This window comes from Garra rufa, chromosome 12 (assembly GCF_049309525.1).
Source record: "Garra rufa chromosome 12, GarRuf1.0, whole genome shotgun sequence".
NCBI lineage: Eukaryota > Metazoa > Chordata > Actinopteri > Cypriniformes > Cyprinidae > Garra > Garra rufa.
Window position 1 is genome coordinate 34,107,671 of NC_133372.1, and position 25,062 is coordinate 34,132,732.

General features: G+C 40.9%; 1 protein-coding gene across 1 annotated transcript in view; it reads left to right on the top strand.

Moving 5' to 3' along the window:
• The window catches only part of srgap3 (SLIT-ROBO Rho GTPase activating protein 3), a 132,753-nt gene that overhangs the window by 32,848 nt on the left and 74,843 nt on the right, over nt 1-25,062 (top strand). The window contains exon 3 of the mRNA XM_073852569.1: nt 18,426-18,588. Coding sequence (XP_073708670.1) covers nt 18,426-18,588 — 163 coding nt within the window. The remainder of the gene's footprint in view (nt 1-18,425; nt 18,589-25,062) is intronic.

The window sequence follows — 25,062 nt, forward strand, 5'->3', positions numbered from 1 at the left end:
TACATTAATTTGTTAAAAGACTACTTTTCACCCTTTTTTTGACTAAAACTAGACTAAAACCTTTATGACTTTTCGTCGACTAAAATTGGACTAAAACTATCACATATAGAAGTGACTAAAATGTGAAAGACTAAGACTAAATCTAAGATGGTTGTCAAAAACAACACTGCTTGATGGAAAAAATTACACCATACAGGTTTCAAACATCATGATTGTAAGCACATGATGACAGAACTCAAATGTTTGGTGAGTTGTTCCTTTAATTGTGCATGCCAGATTATGTCTCCCTCCTCATTTCTCCGTCTGTTTCACCATTTGTCTCAGTCCTTCTTCTTTCAGAGTAGAAATAGCTGCTGGTGAATTTTAAATCTCTCTCCTGCTGTCGGATATAATCGTCCATCAGACAAGAGTTGCTTCTCATTCCCTACTTTCCACAAAGTTTTAAGAAGTTGTTAAATGCCTGTAGCGTTTTACGCATTAGGATGTTATCTTTGGCTGTTAATTTAAATTAAATACCCTTTCAAATGGAGTCTTCCCTCAAAAGAAAACGTATTTTTGCTTCATGCTACTCCAGAATAGTTAGTTCATTCTGCCAGTTTCTAGACTAAGTGACCCTTAGCTAACCCAACCTTAAAAATTTCACTCTACCTGAACAACTATGCTTATCAGACAGACCTTTCTCTCTTTCAGATTTAAAGGGATAGTTTTTCATCCAAAATTGAAAATCCATGTCAAATATCCAACACAAAACATGTCAGTGAAAGTCACTGGCATCCAGTATTGTCTTGTTTGATTATTAAGACAAAAACAGTTGCAACATTGTTCAGAATATCTTCTTTTTTGTTCCAATTTTAAATTTTGTGGGATAGGGAGAATGAACAGCATTTTATAGAATTCAGATGTTGATTCAGTTGACAGAAATGGCAATTTTGTTGAAAAAACACAGTATATTTATGTTGTAAAAACGTTTCAGTAATGCAGTATACAGCTACTGTTTTCACTTGCATGCATGAGATCAGCGAGTGATTATTGGCTCATGTGGCATCAAGCCAACATTGGATTCTGAGTCTGCAGTAAAACTTCTGCTAACAAGACCTCAATTGGTCATAGTGGGCTGTGAAAAATAAAGGATTTTACCAATGCTAGCTCTAATATGGCTGTAGTAGAACCATTCTGACAGCTTGAGCTAGATTTTATCTTTTTTCTGGGAATGAGACAAAAGTGAATACATTAATTTTAAGAGGTGAAAAACCTCTTTTAGATGTTTGGAGTCTGACTTTACGAATCTACTGTTGGTAGGTTTGTTTTGCGAGTGTATTGCAGCAGGATTGGCGGGGTTTAATTAATAGCAGCTGGTGGAGGAGGGCCGTCTGCTGCTTGCTCCCGGGGCCAGTCTCACTGCACCATTGACTACATTACTGCAGACAACAATGAGGAACGGCAGCGCCAATGGCTGCTGCACTCCTGGCCCTGCGTCTGGTCTTGTCATTCTCTGTAGTTGTTTCTGTTTTTGTACTTCATTTTTTTCCCCTTCCTCTTTTCTCTGATATTTTGTCAGCTTTTGGGTTCTAGTTTTGCTGATGCAAGCCTCACAGCAAGCTCAGCTGACTCATTCTAAGGAACAAGCACAAGAAGCTTTTGTCTTCTCAGTGGAGAGATAGACTCATGCTCTTTCAGATCAGAATCAGTTTTATGGTTTATTTATATATAGACCATAAAGTGTATGTGTATATTATACAGCATATATACAATTTAAAGGGATAGTTTACCCAAAAATTAAAGTTTTGTCATTAAAGGGGTCATCGGATGCAAAACTAACTTTTACATGTTGTTTGAACATTAATGTGTGTTGGCAGTTTGTGTACACAACCACCCTACAGTGATAAAAATCAACCCAGTGGTATTTTTTTAGTCTTTAAAAGTAATAAACCCAGTGTTTCCCCTACCATTATCTTAGGGGGGCGCCGCGCCACCCCAACGGCACCCCCCGCCCCCCTTGAACGTCAAGTTCATTTTATTTTGGATATAGCGCCAGATCACAGTTTAAGTCATTTAAGGTTATCTTTCCTATAGAACATGTCTATACATTGTTCTTTTATTAAACAAACTAAATAGCCTTATGTTATGTATCTTATTTACACAAAAGCATTTCATTTCTGTCTCGCGGTCGCGCGTTTACAATGTCTCCTCCCCGAAAACACAGACGGGTTCACGGACTCCATTCATAAAAACGGAATTTACTATAGCGCGGAATGCCACGGAATTCGTCGATTTTTGGATTAATAAACCAAAAGTTGTTCTGTCACTTTATTCAAATCGCGATATGGACTAGTGTCTGTGAAAACTGAGATGCAAAAAGACCATTTTAATATGAATCCTGCATGTTTCGTTTGCCTCTGTATGTATGAATGGCAAAGACGTGTTTTTTTTTCTATACGCATACTGAAGCACACGTAATTTTTGGCATTTGCATCTCACATGAACAGATAAACTCAATCTCCAAAGCTGTCACTTTTACCGTTTCATTTGAGAAAACTAGCATCATACCATACTGTACACAGAAACTTCACGGCAACTTGTCCAAATAAAAGTACGGTTTAACATGTAACAGAACTATATCAGTATTGTATTACTTTTGTACAGTATAATGTAGGTGTTTATATATTCCTATTTAAATAATTTACATAAAACAATAAATATACGATGAAAAATAAATATTACAACAAGAATAACCACTTAATTGTAGAAAAAAATACTACAATATTATTTAAACGTTTTAAACTGAATATAATTTTTCTTCCATGTATTGATTTTAACAGTAAACCTCTGTTTGTTTGCCAAAAATTAAAAGGGTTTATTTTTCATTTAATTAAAAATAAATAAATGTTTATGCTTTCATTTGATTATCAGAAAAATTAAAACACACAAGAATTTCTAAAAAAAAAAAAAAAAAGCAAAAGATTGCAGAACCCTATTGTTCAAAATGTTAAAATACAGAGATTTGGACTTATTTTTTCACTGAAATAAATGTTTTCGTTATTACACAAAGTAGGCTAAAGTACTAGAAAAAAGTAACTACCGCATACGCCCCCCCCCCCCCCCCAAAGCGGGAAACCTAGGGGAAACACTGTATACCCTTTTTAAAATCAGGTTATTCTCATCTGGCCTCTCCCATAATAGTTGATTGACATGAGTGCCTTACCTTAGACCCGCCCTCACCAAGATGAAGCCATTGTGTCGAAGACAAGAATGTCTCAGATTGAGCGATTGAGGTGTTCTATTGTTGATGTAATAATGAACATAGCAGTCGTCATTTACTCCCGACATCTGAGCCGCTGATGATGCAGAGGAGTAACGTTACTTCCGTTTTTGAAAGGAAAGAGCCGATCCCCGATCTACATATGTTCGTGCGAATCATTTGTGATGCAGCTTCACCCACAGCAGAAGCGAGTATAAGGGTTTTTTATGCATCTTTGTAAATGGCCTTTCTTAATAATGTGCTTGTTGGCAAGTTTTGTTGCTAAACGTGGCTAAATGCAGCTAAAGTAAAAATTACGGCTCATCATCCCACGGCAGAGAGGGGCGGGGCGGGACGAGCAGAGCTCATTTGCATTTAAAGGAACATACATTAGAATGAGTTGATTTTTTGCAGAGCTGATTTTGACAAGGTAAAAGGGAGTTTTTTACACTACTATTGAGAATTCTACCTAACCTAATTGCATATTTCTTTATTTATAAAGGTAAAAATCCCTGCATAAAAGAGCCTTAACTATCTTCAACTAATTCTAGACACACCATGACATGTCTAGAGCAGATAAGAAGGTGTCTACAATAGTGTTGTTAATGGCAGTTTGTGTGTTTGTGTCTGTGTGTTTCAAGTCAATAAACACCTTTTCCTATCTCCACAAAGCAGACTTGTCATCCACGTTGGGCTTTACCAGTCAAAACACAAAGTCTGTGTGCTTGTGTGTGTTTGCACACGTTTAGCTTTATTTTCACCCTATTTCCTGTTCTTATCTTGCCTCGTTCCCTGGCCTGCATGTGTTGTTATTGCAGTCTCATTTGATGCGTATTGGTGCTGAGACTTGCAACACACAGTATCTGAATACTAATCCGATCTGCTCTGCAGTTCAGCTTTGTCTCTGTGCATTAAACCAGCCGTAGATTACTTCTAAAGTATACATGAATGAGGGTCAAGGCTCCTGCGTATATTTTGCAGGGTGGCTTGGCTGATGAAAAGTAATTTAAACGGTGTCCGCTAGGTTGTTTAGCTAGAATGAAATGACAAAAAAACATTGCTCACAGATTTTTAATGCAAAGATGGCAAAGCACTGGATTTAGATGCATTCAGGGCATTCAACTTGTGATAGTTGCATGCATTCACAAAGAATATATATATTTTTTTTATTTTGCTTAGGAAACACGTTGAAAACACATTGAATTGACCTGAAGAAGGGTGGAAAAGACATTCTAGTGTATGAAACATCTGCTGTTTTTAATTTTCAAGAAGGTCTATTTCTGCCAGATGGATATTGCTACATTAATCAGAGTTTTGTCAATTATTTTTTATTTTACTCGTTGTTAATGAGTAAATTCTGTAATGTGATTCACTATACCCTTTCTATTAATTCGTACAACGTATTAACGCATAAGTAATTCATAATAAATATTTTATACATGCTGACAGTAGTGATGTGGCATTAATTCATTTAGTATTAATTCATAATCTCATTAATATAAAAATCTAAACAGATTGTTATAAGTTATGCATGGATTTCATGCACTTGCCTCTGGGACAAAACAGTCTGCCTGAACATTTTTGACCAATGCCACAATCATCAACATTATATGGCATCAGTGGTGATATTTTACTGATTGGTCTTTGTTCTTACATCTATTAATTTATAGCTGCCCTTAAAGATGTGTTTCCATTGGTATAAGTGTAGTGTAAGAAAGTGATATTCTTCTGGGGTGAGATGCAGCTCTGGTGTCAATGTGGCAGCATGCAGGCTACATTTGCTGCAGCCTATTGGATAGAAGCCTGAAATCAAACTGCCCTGCAGTATGTTCCTGCTGCATTCCGCTCCTCGCACGGCAGCACCTGCCTTCCACCTCCGGCCTTCATTCACTCACTGCCAAGCCTCTCAGAGAGTATGCCAAAGCCCTTGGGATTGTGTGTGCTGGGAAAGTGAATCTCTCAGACTTAGACATTAAAGGATTAGTTCATCCAAAAATGAAGAATCATTTACGCATACGCATGGCAATCTAAACTCGTGTGACTTTCTTTCATCTGTAGAGCACAAAACGAGAATAATTTACTGGTCTTTTCCATCCAATTAGTGCTAGTGCTTTCAAGTTTCAAAAATGCAATAATGCATACACTGTTTTTCAAATTGTGCAGTATTTTTTCGTAGCCAACAGACTGAAAGTTATTCACAATTATGTTCCCCTCCAGTGGTTCATTAAAGTTGTGATGGATCAGAAATAGCGACAGGTCTTTTCTTCCATATTGTGATGTAACGTGCAAAGATAAATAGGAAAAAATGTAGGGCTGGACTTGGTTTTATCTATAGGTTGTGTTTGGATTTTGAGATGAGGTCATGACCTTTACAGACTTAACCGACTGTTTTTTTAACTTATGTGTGTTTTTAACATAAACATGTGTGTATTTGACAGTTTAAGTGCAATAAGACATGAAAGAGAACTTAGTTTAGTACTCACATGCCATGTGACAGCCGCTTTCTGTGTGTGTGCGCTCTGACAACCGTGTATCAGAAGTTTAAACTGATATGGCTTTAAAACACAGAATTCCACCACAATATACATGATAATTAGCCTGGAAAAATCCAGACCCTAATCTATTAAGATTAAGGGTCTGGGATCGAGCAATGAAAACTGCCTAACTCGAGGGGCGGCACCAAGCATGCATTTGAAACTCTAACTGCACGCAATTGGATAACGCCACGACCAATCACAACAATACACGCTTAGCTACCAGCAGAGCTAGAGTTCGGGAGAAGCGCGTCAGATGCTTAGCGTAAACATCACAAGTCAATCAGCGCCATAGGTTTCAATACAGCTGACTCACCTCAATTCACTCGATGGTTTATCAGTAAACCTCCACCACCCCATCTCATCACTCCGAGTTCTCGCTACTCCTATTGGGGGGTAACGTACTCTGGGTTCGGGCCACTCCCGAGCTCGGAGTCCTTCACCGGACAGCACGCCAAACATGCACTACTATTCTCCGGCTAATTATATGTAAGCGTGAACTCGTGAACTGATAGATTAAACTCTTGCCGTATCCAGTCGGCAAAACAGCAAAAACGTCCTTCTTGCAAAGGAACGATTCGAATTTTCGGTTTTCTGTTCCTCTTTTATATGGAAAGCCAAGTCTAACTCGTTCATTGTAGCGGCCAAAGCCGTTTCAAACAACTTGTTGTTCATCTGTAGCGACAGCGATCTTTCAAAGTTTATTATATGATTCGAACGTCGCAGTGCTGTCATCATCGGCTTAGCTCGCCTCTGGCCCGCCTACATCAGATACACCGATTTGATTGGTTCCCACAATTGCTTACGTATTGCAGTAACCTGCATCATTGCTCGATGCCAGAGTGTCTTGCAGAGACAATTCAAATTGTGCTCTCGCGAGACCTCTGGATTTCCAGGGTACATGATAATCCAAAACAAATAGATGTTTTTTGGCAAAATATGTGAGTTACGAGATGTGAAAAGGGGCAAGGAACACCTGCTCATTTGAATTTAAAGAGCCATGCACGGAAACAGCGTGTTTCTGCTTCCACTCAAAATAGGCGTTTTCAAAATGATATACCGTAATAAATGATCTGCGGGGGATTTTAAGCTAAACGTCACAGACACGTTCTGGGGACAATTGAGACTTATGTTATTTTGTAAAAGGGTGCATAATAGGTGCCCTTTAACAAAATAGAATACGAACATTTTCATTTCATGCTGACAGTTGTGTCCGGGTAATCTAAGTTATACTTAAAAATCATATTGATTCAATTCAAGCACAAACACGCAGACTGATTTTGTAAACTGACTTCATGAATGAGCCATCACTACCTCTCTCTTGAATGTACCAGTGAGAAACAGAATGATATTGTTCATGAATAATGACTTTTATTTTGGTCTGTTTCTCACACAAAGCTGGCATTTGACTTCAAAAGGGAATATGGTTTTTATATATATAAATATATATATATATTTTTAAAGCATGTTTTATTGTTGTTTTGGATTTAGATGACTCCAGTCCTCGCTCACTTTCATTATATAAAAAAATATTAAACATTGGCCAGAATATTCTTCAAAAAATTTACCTTATCTGTTTTTGACAGAACAAAGAGAGTCGTACGGGTTTGGAATGAAATGAGAGAGAGTAAAAGATGACAGAATTCACTATTCCTTTAAATCCAAGCCAAATTAAATGTTCAAGGCTGGTCGAACATACACTCTGTTCAGATCTTTTGGTTTGGATTCCCTGTATATGGCTAATAATGCAAGATTAATGAGGTCAGAATCATCGGCAATGAGCTTTTAAGCTAATCCTTGTCCTACCATTCAGTGCACTGACAAATTCTCTCCTCTCCTCTCTTTTCCAGTCCTCTCATGGGTCTACAGCTGGGAGCAATCATACATTGGTGGCCTCATTTTGCGTGTTTGTGGATTGGGGGGTGTTATTGGTGTGTTGGTGTTGGGGGGGGGTTGGTGGGCCAGCGAAAAATGTGCAATTGCAATTTATCGAAGCTTACTTAAAAGGCGGAAGTGCATTTGAACTGGGGAGCGTGTGCCCCGTTTCTGTTTCCACCACGGTTCCTGATTTGGCACTTGATTCCTTCCTCTGCTTTTCCGTCAGGAGATAAGCTTGAGCAAGCCACCCCAGACTGGATTAAAAGCTCTTTGATAAAGCTGTATCGGTTTTGGCACGTAAAAAAAACCCCACTTTCTTGAATGAATATTGTGGCAGGCGGCGAGTGTGATCGTATGATTGTGTTTTATGACTTGTGTTGCTATAATGAAGCTAAGTGTGAAGTGATTTTGAACCCCTCTCATACTCTGTGTGGGTGTTGAGTATGATACAGATAACTGCTTATTATCGCTGCTTAGCATAGAGATCTTTAGATGCATAGCCTTAAAGGTTAGAAAAGACACAATAATATGTTACATATGCATACTTGCATGCAACAAATTATAATTTGTAATTTGTAATCGTAATACCAATAAGCTTGCATTTCACACAGATGATGGCACCACCATAGAAACCGTACTTACTCATTCACATTCAGTAATTTCCCCTTTTTTAATCCTTTCTGACTCACCAGAGCTGTGAAGTACTGCAGTCCAAGAGGGTTTGAGAGAGTTGTTTACAAGGATCCGATATGTGGAGATTAAGAACAACATGATGCTCAGTTCTGACTGGAAACCTCTGAGGATCAGTCCATTTTGTGGATCAATGGCGGCCGTGCGCTCGATTGAAGCTGCTTATCATGGGTGTTTGTATTTATGTGTGAGGAACTGCAGTATACCTGGTAGATTTAGCGTCTAGAGTGATGGTAAACAATGAGAGACATATCTTGAGAGACATATTCGCTCATAGGAATCTTTCATCTAAAAATGAAAATTTTGTCATCATTTAATCACTTGTTGTTCCAAACCCATATGAATTTCTTTCTTCTGTGGAAAACATAAGGATGAGTAAATGATGATAGAATATTGGAAAACGTCTCGGGTTACGTATGTAACCTTAGTTCCCTGAGGGAACGAGACGCCGCGTCAGGAACGCTATGGGGAACGCCATTGGCGGGCCGCACTCTGAACTGTGTATAACAACCAATGAAATGACGGGGGTGACGTCACAGGCGCGGTGACGTCACCGACCAGGAAGTATAAAGCACGTGCGTTTGAAGCCGGCGGCAGCTCTTTAGGAATGAAGCGAGCGCCGCAGGGTGCGGGAATTATGGTCCGAGACGCGGCGTCTCGTTCCCTCAGGGAACTAAGGTTACATACGTAACCCGAGACGTTCCCTTCCGGGAACTCGAGCCGCGTCAGGAACGCTATGGGGAACGAGACTACCAACGCCCCCATAATTTCCGAGCCCTGCGAGTGTCTGCTCAACCAGGGTGGAAAAAGAGAGAGCCCTTGTCTAGCATTCCGCGGACAAGAAGGCCCTGTAGTCCTCGGCCCTCGGGCACACGAGGAATGGTAGTCTTCCTCTGTCTGGTCGCCAGCCAGAACGAGAGGTACTCCACGGCCCTCAGGCACACGCAGAGTCTTAGTCCTTTGTCTGGGAGTTAGCCAGAACAAGAGGGACCGAATGACCACTGTCTAGCACTCGGCGGACAGATGGTGTGGGAAGTCCTCGGTCCGCAGACCCACGAGGACGGTGAGCTCGACCTCAAGGCTCCTCGGCCCTCGGGCACACGAGGAGAGGGTGATCCTTTGTCTGGGGGTTCAGCCAGAACAAGAGGGATCCAAGGCTCGGCCTGGAGCTCCGCCAGGACGCGAGGGAATAAGCCATTGTCTAGCATTACGCGGACAAGAGGGCACTGCAATCCCCGGCCCTCGGGCTCACGGGGAAGACAGTAGGTGCCTCTGCCTGGTAGCCAGCCAGTGCATGAGGCACTCCTCGGCCTTCTGTGAAGGCAGACGAGGAGTCTTAGTCCTTGGTCTGGGGAAAGCCAGAAACCAGAGGGACCGGAGTACACTCGGTCTGATAGCATCCTGCGTCAGAACACGAGGAGAATTAAGCCATTGTCTAGCATTCCGCGGACAAGAGGGCTGTACAGTTCTCGGCCCTCGGGCACACGAGAACCGTGACCTCTGCCTGGTTCGCCAGCCAGTGCGAGAGGCACCCCTCGGCCCTCGGGCTCACGAGGGGTCTTAGTCCTTTGTCTGGGGGTTCTGCCAGGACAAGAGGGACTGAAAGGGCTTTTGTCTAGCTTTCACGGACAAAAGGGGGAAAGTTTTGCAGATCTCTTATGAGTGGCGAAACGACTTCTCTTCTTTCCGCAGAAAGAATGCGCCTTGAGAAGTCTCCTCCTGGCTAGGGAGGTGGCTGCCCCTCTAGGCCTAGCGCACTAGGCCGAGAGTACAGCCGAGCCTGGAGCGGCTCTGAGGTCGAGCTCGTAATACCTAACGAATGTTAGGGGCGTGGACCAACCCGCAGCATTGCAGATGTCTTGTATTGGGACACCTGCCGTCAGAGCTCTCGAGGCACTCATGCCCCGAGTAGAGTGAGCCTTGAGTCCCAACGGTGAGGGGAGATCAGAGGACTCGTAAGCAGTAGTTATGGCATCGATGATCCATCTACTAATAGTGGGTTTTGAAGCTGGGCTCCCCCTCTTAGGGGGGCCGTAACAGACAAACAGTTGCTCTGTTTTACGCCACGTGGCAGCTCTGTGGACGTATGCGTCTAAAGCTCTGACTGGGCACATGCAGTTTAACTTCCTGTGACCTGGCTCCACGTATGGAGGAGGATAGAACGCCTGCAGCGTTACTGGCTGCGGTGCTAGGGAGGGGACCTTCGGGACGTACCCGACCCTGGGATATAGAAAGGCCTTGGCCATCCCTGGGGCAAACTCTAAATGAGATGGGGCCACTGAAAGGGCCTGCAGATCGCCTACTCTCTTGAGGGAGGTGAGTGCTAACAGGAGCGCCGTCTTAACTGTGAGGGCGCGATCCGTAGACTCCTCTAAGGGCTCGAATGGAGGCTTGCAGAGAGCTTCTAGCACCACAGCGAGGTCCCACGTGGGGACCCTGGGTGTCACTCGAGGCCTCAGCCTGAGCGCACCGCGGAGGAACCGTATGACCAAGGGCTCTCTACCTACTGAGAGGCCACCTAAAGGGGCGTGGTAGGCACTTATGGCCGCCACGTATACCTTTAGAGTGGAGTGAGCTAGCCCTGCGGATAGGCGAGACTGTAGGAACTCCAGAACTGTACCGACCGGGCAGTTGACTGGGTCCAGGTGGCGCTCGCGGCACCATCTCGCGAATAAGTTCCACTTAAGGCCATACAGTTTCCTCGTAGAGGGAGCTCTGGATTGGAGAAGGGTCTCAACAACCTCGGTTGAGAGACCCGCTCCTATGAGTTGTGCCCCCTCAGGGGCCACACCCATAACCTCCACCTCTCTGGGTGGGGGTGGCATATTGCGCCCCCAGCCTGAGACAGGAGGTCCCTCCTGACGGGAATCTCCCACGGAGAGCCGTCTAGGAGAGATACCAGGTCCGAGAACCATACTCGTGCCGGCCAGTACGGGGCTACTAGTAGCAGCCGCACTTGAAACCGACGGACCCGTTCCAGAACTCCCGGGAGCAGAGCGATCGGGGGAAAGGCGTACAGACGCAGCCTCGGCCATGTCTGTGCCATGGCATCCAGCCCCAGTGGAGCTGGATGAACTAGAGAGTACCAGAGGGGACAGTGCGATGTCTCCTGAGTCGCAAACAGGTCCACCTGAGCCTGGCCAAACACTCTCCAGATCTGCTTCACCACCTCTGGGTGAAGCATCCATTCCCCGGGCCTCGGCCCCTGCCTTGACAGGACGTCTGCTCCCACATTCAGATGTCCAGGAATATGGACTGCTCTCAGGGAGAGGAATTTCTCTTGAGACCAAAGGAGTATCCGGTACGCCAGCTTGTACAAGGGGCGTGAGCGGAGTCCTCCTTGGTGGTTTATGTAGTAAACCACCGCAGTGCTGTCTGTACGGACCAGCACGTGTTTGTTTCTTAGGTCTGTGAGAAACCTCTTTAGGGTCAGGGATACTGCCAGCATCTCTAAGCGGTTTATGTGCCACGAGAGATGGTGGGCGCTCCATAGGCCTTGGGCTGAGCGGCCACGCATGACCGCCCCCCAACCGGTAAGGGAAGCGTCGGTCGCTAGCGTGATGCGGCGACCAGGCACTCCCAGAACCGGTCCCTGAGAGAGGAACCAGGGTTTCCTCCACATGGCCAAGGCACGTAGGCAACGCCGCGTGACCTTGATCTTGCGGAGTGGGTTTCCCCTCGGGGAGAACCCCCTGGTCCTGAGCCACCACTGCAGTGGTCTCATGTGCAGCAGTCCAAAAGGTATCACGTTGGAAGCGGCTGCCATAAGACCTAACAGTACTTGAAACTGTTTGACAGTGAGTGACTGGCCTAGCTTTACTGCATTCACTGCGGTCAGTATGGAATCGACTCGTGCAGGAGACATGCGTGCCTGCATGGAGATCGAATCCCACACTACGCCTAAGTAAGTGGTCCTCTGTAGTGGAGAAAGCACACTCTTCTTGGCGTTGAGTCTCAACCCTAACTCTTTCATGTGAGCGAGAACAGCACCTCGATGCTGAACCGCTAACTGTTAGTTGAGTATGCGGATGCCCTGGAGTCACAGTGGAGCCAGCGCAGCATCCACACACTTCGTGAAAGTGCGAGGTGAGAGAGCTAGGCCGAAAGGAAGCACTCTGTCTTGGTAAGCCTTGCCCCTGAAAGCGAACCTGAGATACTTCCTGTGCTAAAGAACCAGAAAGTTCACTAAGGGTACCAGCCTCTCGAGACTGGTGTCTGGATTTACTTGAGGAACTAACTCGGAGTCCTGAAACAGCGAACTGGCAGGAAGCGCCGGAATTAGCTCCTCGGAAAACCCCCGCGGGGGTTGCGAACTCTCCAGGGCCGCTACGTTTCCGGGCGGACCAGCTAGAGGATGCTCGCGGGAGATAGCCGCGCCCTGTAACACTGGCAGGGTTAGCTGACTCATCTCCTGAGGGCCACGAAGGGGTCTGAAACCCGCACCTGGAGGTACGGTGCAAACCCCCTCGAGAGGGGCTGCCCTCAACGGCCCTGAACCACAACCGTCAGGGCCGCTTAGCCGAGGACTTCCTTGACTGGAGGACGACCCTCAGGTCAGGCCTCTTCGTCTTGGAAGCCCCCGATTTAGAGCGTTGCTTTCCGGGTCCCCTAGGCTGGGCCGGGGGAGCACGGGCGGCAACGCTCTGTTTTTGTGCCTCTCTATGGGAGCTCGTACACGGCTGAGGCTGCTTCTTAGATGGTGCAGCAGCCTCAGAGGAGAACACGCGGCGAGGAAGGAAAGTTCTGAACGCCGCCGCCTGCTTGCGGGCCTCCTGGTGCCTGGCCACAACGGTATCAACCGAAGCACCAAAGAGGCCAGATGGTTGCAGGGGGGCGTCCAGAAGCGTGACCCTGTCCTTCTCTTTTACGTCGGACAGGGTCAGCCAGAGATGCCTCTCCGCGGCCACCAGGGCTGCCATAGACCGCCCAACAGCACGGGCGGCCTCCTTGGTGGCGCGGAGAGCGAGATCTGCAGTTTTTTGCATCTCTGTGACGCTAACTTCCTCGCCGCTGCTGAACTCCTTCAGCAGGTCAGCCTGGTAGGCTTGCAGGATGCCCATGGTGTGAAGGCAAGACCCTGCTTGACCTGCTGCCGTGTATGCCTTACCTATCAGGCCAGATGTGACTTTAAGGGGCCTGGTGGGTAAGGACGGAGCCTTCAAGGATGATGCCGAGCCGGGTGACAGATAGCCCGCAAGCGTCTGTTCAACCCGTGGCATCGTCCTATAGCCACTCTCCTCTGCCCCCCCCACATTTCCATAATTTTCAGCGGGGGAGAAAAGACGGGAGGAGTATGGCTTTTCCCACGATCTCGCTAGCTCTTGGTGGAGATCGGGGAAGAAGGGAAGGCTCCGTTTTGGAGGTGCTGACTTTGTCCGCAGGAAGCGATCATCTAATCGGCTTCGCTGCGGCTCATGTGATTGCTGTTGTTCTGCGGGCCATGTGATGTGTAATTTGGCTACCGCATTAGTCAGCACCTCTACGAGCTCCTCATAGTGAGGCGAGCGTGATGGCGGTTGTGGTTCCTCTGTAACACTTTCAATGTCAACCTCCTCGGAGGAAGACAAGAGGAACTCGGGGACCTCCTCCCGGGGGGAAGAAACCGCAGCGCGGGCTTCCACATCCAGGAGGAGATCGCTCGATCCGCTGAGTGAGGGCGGAGATAGGGGATCACCCGTCTCCATACCCTCCAGCAGATCGAGCTGCGAGCCCCACGAGTGCAGCCGCCGCTCCGCCTCGGCGGAAGCGGGGCCAGACCCACGGGGCACGCTAGTGAAAGCCCCCTCCTCGAAGAGGGCTTTCCGGGAGCGAAGCAGACGCACCGGCAGGCGTTCACAGTGCTCACAGCCAGCCTTTTCGAGGGCTGACTGTGCATGCTCCGCTCCCAAGCAGACCACGCATAGACTGTGTGTATCCCCACCAACAATGAAGCGTTGGCAGGGAGGGACACACTGTCTATGCGGGCGCTTAACCACCATCAAACTCTTTTTCTTAATAGGTTGTAAAGATGCCATTCTACTCAAATAAAAGTGTGTCAAACTGGACACAAAAACAGCAGAAATGGCAAGACAGACACAGACACAGAGCGCTCTCGCTGAATGACAAAAGCTGCCGCCGGCTTCAAACGCACGTGCTTTATACTTCCTGGTCGGTGACGTCACCGCGCCTGTGACGTCACCCCCGTCATTTCATTGGTTGTTATACACAGTTCAGAGTGCGGCCCGCCAATGGCGTTCCCCATAGCGTTCCTGACGCGGCTCGAGTTCCCGGAAGGGAACTTTACTTTGCAATGCCGTTGGATGACTTACTGCAAATGTACAAAATGATTAAACAAACCCATGCAACAATGGAAAAAAACACATCAATCTCCTCCACAAAACAAAACCATGAACTAGGGCTCAACTCAGATGCACTTAATTAAAAAAAAAACGCTCACATGCTTACTAAAAAAAACAGAAAACATTTTTTTTCCAGTTGTTATTGAACATCACAGGCAAGTGTTTACAGCCAAGACATGATAAGAACTTTATTTACATAGTGTTATTGTGCCTGAGGCTTTCTGAGGTCTAAAGTGGCCCACAAAAAGGATATCACCAAATTCCAGAAGCTCCCGTCTGCTGTCACAAACAATCACAGCTCTGCGTGGTGTGTAGCTGTCCCAAGGCAGCTGTGTGTTAAAACAGCTGACTATATATTTTTAACCTGAAAAGGACTTTCCATCAGCAGATACATATTTTATTTAAAGTTTAATAAAAAGGAAATTGTACATGCGGTTAGGGATTCTGTAAAGGTGCACAGATTTGTGCTTCCGTAGTTGAATTTTAGTTTGTAAGCTTTGTAGGCTTTAGAATCTAATAATTCTGACTATTCTATCTATGATTCTTGTAGTACTTTGATGAATAAACATGATGAATAGAATGACTTTCGGTTGCCATTTGTAAATTTTATAGGTCTGACTTCCGGTCTTATCCCCGTCCAGCTATTTTTAGCTGTACAAAACAGCTTGTTTTGCTGCTAGATAATGCAAACTGGTGTGTCTTACCATATTACTTTAATGTATTATCTTAATTATGAACACACTGGTTTGTAGTGCAAACAGTTTTACTATTTACTGCATGTTGTTGTTCCTCTCATCATTTCCCTATAGAGGCTAATGAAGCGGTAGTCTTGCCCATGGGCTTACTTCCGCGTTGAAGGAAAATGTGGATAAATTTATGAGCAAACTGATTCATTAATATTTTTGAATCATTCATTTTACTGTTTTAGTAGCATCGTAATAATATTTAGGTGTTTACTTTTTTTTTTTAATGGAACAAGCTGATTTAGAACCAGTTTTTTATCTCCAGTGCATTGTATCTATTTCAGCTACACATAGCCTAAAGAAAGCATAAGTATGTGAGAGCCTCACAGCATTGCATTCTTGTTTCAAAGCCTTTGAAATTAAATTTAGAGTTGTATGTGATCTTTGGGCCTTTGTATGGATTGTGGACCATGGAGCATGAACACTGAAAAAAGCAATTGGAGAAATGTGATTATGAATCATATGATCCTTGATTGTAGAGTCGGAGCAGTGCTTTTGATCTACTTTCTGAATATTGAAAAAAAATTGTAAATGAGAATAAAAGAAAAGAGCCAGAGAATGTCTTTCTGCAGTTTTGGATGAAATAAGGCCATTTTTAATCTATTGTAGAGATCTAGCCTATGGCCTAGTGCTACAATTGGTAGTTTCAAAAGCAGTGGCAAAAAAAATAAAAAATCTTTGATCATTTTGCACAGCCACACTTTGAGCTGTTCGTCTTTCAGCTCTCTCGGTGGGCACATTCTTATTTCCTTGCTGCGGCATATGTGTGATCTGGCACATTGCATTACACTCCTTCCTCTTCCTCTTCCTTATTCTTTTAAATGCAGTTAATAGTGTCTGTGTATGAAGTTTATCTGTAAGAGGAATCTATGCATGTATAGACAGCGCTGCTCATGTGTTTGTGTTTTGCAGGTCATATGAGTTTATTTCCAAACCCAAAAGTTTTAATCTTGAAATTCAGATTTCTAGGACTGACTTTAATTAAATGCACTGTACCATGTTTCACCATGTTTTTAGGACTAATGGTGATCATTCAGTACCATGGTACAGTAAGAATCAAAATTTAAAAGTTCAGGGTTAAGAAGATTTTTTTTAATGCTTTTATGCTCACAAAAGCTATATTTACAGTTGAAGTCAAAAGTTTGCATACACCTTGCAGAATCTGGAAAATGTTCATTATTTTAACAAAATAAGACGGATCATACAAAATGCATGTTATTTTTTATTTAGCACCAACCTGAATAAGATATTTCACATAAAATATGTTTACATATAGTCCACAAGAGAAAATAATAGTTTAATTTATAAAAATGACAATATATTTCCTTCAGAAGAAAACACAAAGCATTAAGAGCCGGTGGGTGAAAACTTTTTGAATTTGAAGATCACTGTAAATGTAGCTTATTTTGTCTTCTGGGAAACATGTAGGTATCTTCTGTAGCTTCTGAAGGGCAGCACTAAATGAAAAAATATGAAATTTAGTGCGCATTTCTACGCATTTTCATTCTGTTCAAAAGTTTACACCCCCCGGCTCTTAATGCATTGTTTTTCTTCTGGAGCATCACTAAGCGTTTGAACCTTCTGTAATAGTTGCATATGAGTCCCTCCGTTGTCCTCAGTGTGAAAAGTAGGATCTCAAAATCAAAAAGTCATTGTTGAAAAGGGTTAAAATACACAAAAATGCTACACAAAAAAGCTGTCGATCATTCAGGTAAAAACACAGTATTAAGAATCAAGGTTATGTAAACTTTTGAACAGGCTCATTTTTATCAATTCAGCTATTATTTTCTCCTGTGGACTGTATGTAAACGTCATTTATGTGAAATATCTTATTCAGATCACCACTAAATTAAAAAAAAACATACATTTTGTATGATCCCTCTTATTTTAGTCAAATAAATAACATTTTGCAGATTCTGCAAGGTGTATGTAAACTTTTGACTTCATCTGTGTTTAATAAAAAAAGAGTAAAATTGTGATTTATTCCTGTAATGTAAAGCTGAATTTTCCGCATACATTACTTCAGTCTTCAGTTTCACATCATCCTTTGGAATCAACTTGCAGAATACTTGTAGAAGTCTCTATATGTTAAGTTACGCAGGGTTTGTTTTGGGTAAGCTTGTCAAGCTCCCAGAGATCAGCATTAATAGGCTACCGGTTGGCATATGCTTCTTTGTTTACTGTTTATCCTCATTTGTGGGCAGATTACAGGGCTAATAACGTTCGCCACATGCAGCAGGGAGATATACGTTCCTCATTAGCAGCGATTAGCATTTCACTAACTCTTGCAAGAGGCCACACTTTGATGTTCTCCCCTTAGTCCAAAACTCTCTGAAGTAATTGCCTTTGCTCCTTGTGTCGCGTATCCAAAGCCTCATCCTGCTATCTCTCTGCTCTCGATACTCTCAACTCAGCTATTTATTTTTGCATTTGTCGTTCTTCAGCTTGTTGATTGGTTAAGAAGATAGGACTAAGGAACGAAGTGAAGGGTTAGCACAGAAAACAAGCTTATGGTCCCGAAAGCTGATTAAGTTCAAGCTAGGACGATTTCTGTCTCAGCGTCATTATTTTTAGCAGTTTTAAGGTATTAAGTGATCAGTTTACTGTCAGGTGCTGAGTACTGCATGTGTGGTATAGGAGACTTAAAGTGATAGTTCACCCAAAAACTTCAGCACAAAAGAAGATATTACCAATATATAACCAAACGGTTGACGGTAAATTTTCGATTTTGGATAAACTATTTCTTTCCAATACCACACAACAGTGATTAAATATGACTACATTGGTTATTTTATAAGAAGATGATACCAGTAAAGAGAAGTTTACTCAGCACGGGAAAAAATGTATTGTACAGTGTGAATTTCATTGGACAATCTTGACAATTATGGGAAGATTATACATTATGTGGAGAACAAGCCAAACATTTCAGTGGGAAATGCAAAAAAGCAAGCAAGCTAACTTATCACAGTGTTTAACATGATTATCCCTTTCTCTGCCCTTCCAGGAAAGAACAACACCTCCTTTCTTCAGTAAACTGCTGGTATCTGGTTTTGAACCAGACTCGGAGAGAAAGCCGAGATCATGCCACACTTAACGACATCTACATTAACAATGTCATCGTTCGTCTGGCTCAGATCAGCGAGGACGTCATCCGGCTCTTCAAAAAGGTTTGAGGCTTTGACATCTTTTTTTTTTCTTCTCACATTTATTTAAATACCATGATAACCTCATGTTCACTTTTAGCTATCACTCACCTCTCTGTTGATATTTATTATTTGATTAGACTATTTAATGCCAAGACTTTTTTTTTTTTTAGCACATAATTGGATTAAAAATAAAAAATAACTTTTATTGCATTGTGGGATTCAGTACTGGTTGTGTAAATTTGTATACATCCATGGAAACAAGACTTTTAGGAGTGCACTAGAATATGGACTAAATGCCATAAAGCATAAAAAGTAAAAAAGGTTCTCTTGCAGTAAACCTACTGGAGACTATGAAAGCTTGTTTCCGCCATGGGATAAAACAAAAGTGTCATTTTGACTTTTTATTTCACATTTCTGGCTTTTTCTTGCAATTCCGAGAAAAATAATTGTGACATACAAACTCGCAATTCTGAATTCTCACAATTGAGATTTTTCACATTTCTGGCTTTTTTCTCACAATTGCAAGCTATATCATCTCACAATGTTTACCTTTTTCTGAGATTTCCAAGTTAGATATACGCAGTTCTGAGTCCATATCTCATAATTATGACTTCATATCTTGCTGTTTTCTATGAATTGCTAAAAAAGTCTGAATTGTGAGATATAAACTCAGAATTGCAAACAAAAACATCTAAATTGTGAGCTATAAACTGAGAATTACAAACAAAAATGTCTGAATCGTGAAATATAAAATCAAAATTGCAAGCAGAAACATCTGAAATATGAGATATAAAATCAGAATTGCAAGGAAAAAAGTCTTAATTGTGCAATATAAACTCAGAATCGCAAGCAAAGTCAGAATTGTGAGATATAAAAGCAAAAAGTCAGAATTGTGCAATATAAACTCAGAATCGCAAGCAAAAAGTCAGAATTGTGAGATATAAAAGCAAAAAGTCAGAATTGTGCAATATAAACTCAGAATCGTAAGCAAAAAGTCTGAATTGTGAGATATAAAAGCAAAAAGTCAGAATTGTGCAATATAAACTCAGAATCGCAAGCAAAAAGTCTGAATTGTGAGATATAAAAGCAAAAAGTCAGAATTGTGCAATATAAACTCAGAATCGCTAGCAAAAAGTCTGAATTGTGAGATATAAAAGTAAAAAGTCAGAATTGTGCAATATAAACTCAGAATCGCTAGCAAAAAGTCTGAATTGTGAGATATAAAAGCAAAAAGTCAGAATTGTGCAATATAAACTCAGAATCGCTAGCAAAAAGTCTGAATTGTGAGATATAAAAGCAAAAAGTCAGAATTGTGCAATATAAACTCAGAATCGCAAGCAAAAAGTCTGAATTGTGAGATATAAAAGCAAAAAGTCAGAATTGTGCAATATAAACTCAGAATCGCAAGCAAAAAGTCTGAATTGTGAGATATAAAAGCAAAAAGTCAGAATCGTGCAATATAAACTCAGAATCGCTAGCAAAAAGTCTGAATTGTGAGATATAAAAGCAAAAAGTCAGAATCGTGCAATATAAACTCAGAATCGCAAGCAAAAAGTCTGAATTGTGAGATATAAAAGCAAAAAGTCAGAATTGTGCAATATAAACTCAGAATCGCAAGCAAAAAGTCTGAATTGTGAGATATAAAAGCAAAAAGTCAGAATCGTGCAATATAAACTCAGAATCGCTAGCAAAAAGTCTGAATTGTGAGATATAAAAGCAAAAAGTCAGAATCGTGCAATATAAACTCAGAATCGCAAGCAAAAAGTCTGAATTGTGAGATATAAAAGCAAAAAGTCAGAATTGTGCAATATAAACTCAGAATCGCTAGCAAAAAGTCTGAATTGTGAGATATAAAAGTAAAAAGTCAGAATTGTGCAATATAAACTCAGAATCGCTAGCAAAAAGTCTGAATTGTGAGATATAAAAGCAAAAAGTCAGAATTGTGCAATATAAACTCAGAATCGCTAGCAAAAAGTCTGAATTGTGAGATATAAAAGCAAAAAGTCAGAATTGTGCAATATAAACTCAGAATCGCAAGCAAAGTCAGAATTGTGAGATATAAAAGCAAAAAGTCAGAATTGTGCAATATAAACTCAGAATCGCAAGCAAAAAGTCAGAATTGTGAGATATAAAAGCAAAAAGTCAGAATTGTGCAATATAAACTCAGAATCGTAAGCAAAAAGTCTGAATTGTGAGATATAAAAGCAAAAAGTCAGAATTGTGCAATATAAACTCAGAATCGCAAGCAAAAAGTCTGAATTGTGAGATATAAAAGCAAAAAGTCAGAATTGTGCAATATAAACTCAGAATCGCTAGCAAAAAGTCTGAATTGTGAGATATAAAAGTAAAAAGTCAGAATTGTGCAATATAAACTCAGAATCGCTAGCAAAAAGTCTGAATTGTGAGATATAAAAGCAAAAAGTCAGAATTGTGCAATATAAACTCAGAATCGCTAGCAAAAAGTCTGAATTGTGAGATATAAAAGCAAAAAGTCAGAATTGTGCAATATAAACTCAGAATCGCAAGCAAAAAGTCTGAATTGTGAGATATAAAAGCAAAAAGTCAGAATTGTGCAATATAAACTCAGAATCGCAAGCAAAAAGTCTGAATTGTGAGATATAAAAGCAAAAAGTCAGAATCGTGCAATATAAACTCAGAATCGCTAGCAAAAAGTCTGAATTGTGAGATATAAAAGCAAAAAGTCAGAATCGTGCAATATAAACTCAGAATCGCAAGCAAAAAGTCTGAATTGTGAGATATAAAAGCAAAAAGTCAGAATTGTGCAATATAAACTCAGAATCGCAAGCAAAAAGTCTGAATTGTGAGATATAAAAGCAAAAAGTCAGAATCGTGCAATATAAACTCAGAATCGCTAGCAAAAAGTCTGAATTGTGAGATATAAAAGCAAAAAGTCAGAATCGTGCAATATAAACTCAGAATCGCAAGCAAAAAGTCTGAATTGTGAGATATAAAAGCAAAAAGTCAGAATTGTGCAATATAAACTCAGAATCGCTAGCAAAAAGTCTGAATTGTGAGATATAAAAGTAAAAAGTCAGAATTGTGCAATATAAACTCAGAATCGCTAGCAAAAAGTCTGAATTGTGAGATATAAAAGCAAAAAGTCAGAATTGTGCAATATAAACTCAGAATCGCTAGCAAAAAGTCTGAATTGTGAGATATAAAAGCAAAAAGTCAGAATTGTGCAATATAAACTCAGAATCGCAAGCAAAAAGTCTGAATTGTGAGATATAAAAGCAAAAAGTCAGAATTGTGCAATATAAACTCAGAATCGCAAGCAAAAAGTCTGAATTGTGAGATATAAAAGCAAAAAGTCAGAATCGTGCAATATAAACTCAGAATCGCTAGCAAAAAGTCTGAATTGTGAGATATAAAAGCAAAAAGTCAGAATCGTGCAATATAAACTCAGAATCGCAAGCAAAAAGTCTGAATTGTGAGATATAAAAGCAAAAAGTCAGAATCGTGCAATATAAACTCAGAATCGCAAGCAAAAAGTCTGAATTGTGAGATATAAAAGCAAAAAGTCAGAATTGTGCAATATAAACTCAGAATCGCAAGCAAAAAGTCTGAATTGTGAGATATAAAAGCAAAAAGTCAGAATTGTGCAATATAAACTCAGAATCGCAAGCAAAAAGTCTGAATTGTGAGATATAAAAGCAAAAAGTCAGAATTGTGCAATATAAACTCAGAATCGCTAGCAAAAAGTCTGAATTGTGAGATATAAAAGCAAAAAGTCAGAATTGTGCAATATAAACTCAGAATCGCTAGCAAAAAGTCAGAATTGTGCAATATAAACTCAGAATCGCAAGCAAAAAGTCTGAATTGTGAGATATAAAAGCAAAAAGTCAGAATTGTGCAATATAAACTCAGAATCGCAAGCAAAAAGTCAGAATTGTGAGATATAAAAGCAAAAAGTCAGAATTGTGCAATATAAACTCAGAATCGCAAGCAAAAAGTCTGAATTGTGAGATATAAAAGCAAAAAGTCAGAATCGTGCAATATAAACTCAGAATCGCTAGCAAAAAGTCTGAATTGTGAGATATAAAAGCAAAAAGTCAGAATTGTGCAATATGAACTCAGAATCGCTAGCAAAAAGTCAGAATTGTGCAATATAAACTCAGAATCGCAAGCAAAAAGTCTGAATTGTGAGATATAAAAGCAAAAAGTCAGAATTGTGCAATATAAACTCAATCGCAAGCAAAAAGTCTGAATTGTGAGATATAAAAGCAAAAAGTCAGAATCGTGCAATATAAACTCAGAATCGCAAGCAAAAAGTCTGAATTGTGAGATATAAAAGCAAAAAGTCAGAATTGTGCAATATAAACTCAGAATCGCTAGCAAAAAGTCTGAATTGTGAGATATAAACTCAGAATTGCAAACACACAGTTTGAATTGTGAGATATAAACTCAAAATTGCAAGCAAAACGTCTGAATTGTGAGATATAAACTCAGAATCACAAGCAAAAAGTCTGAATTGTGAGATATAAACTCAGAATTGCAAGCACACAGTTTGAATTGTGAAATATAAAATCAAAATTGCAAGCAAAACGTCTGAATTGTGAGATATAAACTCAGAATTGCAAGAAATAAGTCTGAATTATGAGAAATTAACCTAGAATTGCAAGAAAAAAGTCTGAATTGTAAGATATAAACTCAAAATTAAAAAAACATGTCTTGTCTGATTTAAGCTTAGAATTGCAAGCAGAAAGTCTTAATTGTGAGATACAAACTCAGAATTGCAAGCAAGAAAGTCTGAATTGTGGGATATAAACTCAAAATTGCATAGGAAAAAGTCTGACTTATGAGATATGAACTCAAAATTGCAAGGTCAAATGTCTGAATTGTGTAATTAAAAGTCACAAATCTTCCATAGGAAACACTAAAACTTTCCAAATGTGGAAAACCATAACACCCACTCCAAAACCATTATGTATTCTTTCACAGAGCCAGGTGACTTCATACATTTGCATGCAATTTTTTTGGCAGACATTTTTCTTAGCACAGCAACGTCTGCCTCCTACCTTCTTGTTTTAACTGTTCTGCTGGAATTTTAGGCTGATTTTAAATGCTTGCAGACGGTGTGTAGGGATGGTATGCGACAAAATGAATGTGCATGTCTAAACGCATGCTGTCTCACAGTGTGACTACAGCCTATTTATGCACATCCTCTGAGTTAAAGTCATACTGTGGTGAGGAGTGCCGCCACTGGCTGTATTCTCCGTGGTGTGACTTATGGGGTCTGGACTATATGAGTTGGAACGCTGTCAACACATAGCCTGGATTCCTGTGGTGTAATCCAAACACTACTAGCGTGTTTACACCTGGCTGCTTTTCCTGTAGGTGAGGCCCTGTGCCTCCATTCCAGCCGCCATTCATACGAGAGTGGTTCAGTGAGGTGACTGTGAACCAATAAAAGCACCCAGAGCACCCTGGGAAACTGTTAATTGCTTGCAGTGAGCATACTCAAGGTCACCTAAGATACCCTACTCTGTATGGATGCATGCTTAAATACTGCTGTGATGTGACAGGCTCATATTTATAAACAGGACTGCTTATCTTTGCAGATTTGGTGATTTGATTCAGTTTGTTTTGTCTATAGAATGTCTATTTTGCTTTTAAAAAATAATAATAAGTGTTAATAATATGTGAACATAAAATTACAATAGTTTCAAGTGTCAAACTATTATATCTAGTAAAATTATTATAAAATTCTAAAACTCTTGACTGATTCTTTAAAAAGACTGGCTCAAAAGAGTCAGTTCAATTCAGTCCAGTTTTTGTATTGTCATTCTATGAATGTTGACACATGAGAACGAAATTTGTACTCAGGTTCATGAGTGTACCCATAAAATTGACCTGCAATACCACAAATGTACAATAATACAATACTTGTTCATGAATAGAACAACACTTGTTGTGTTGTACAGTGCGTTTGGATTTACAAAAATGAACTGATTTAAAGGAGTTGACCTGAAATTTGATCATTTATAATCATATCTACAACACTGTGGCAATAAAACATTTCTCACGGTTCATAAAAATGTTTTTACATTTAATGTGTGACATTTTTTATTAATTTTGGTGCTTTTTTGGTACAGTTGGATTTATGAAAGCCTGTTTTGACCACAGAATAAAAAATAAAAAAGCTTATTGTTACGTTTTATCTCACAATTCAGATTTTTTTTGCGAGTTTATATCTCGCAATTCAGATTTTTTTTCTTCAGAATTGCGTGATATAAACTTGTAATTCTGACTTTTTTCTCAGAATTGCGTGATACAAACTCAAAATTCGGAACTTTGTCCGATAATTGCGTGATATAAACTTGGAATTCTGACTTTTTTTTCCTCTGAATTGTGTGATACAAACTCACAATTCTGGATTTTTTCACAGAATTACGTGATATAACCTCGCAATTGCTAATTATAAGTCAGAATTGTGAGATATAAACTCGGAATTCTGACTTTTTTTCTCAAAAT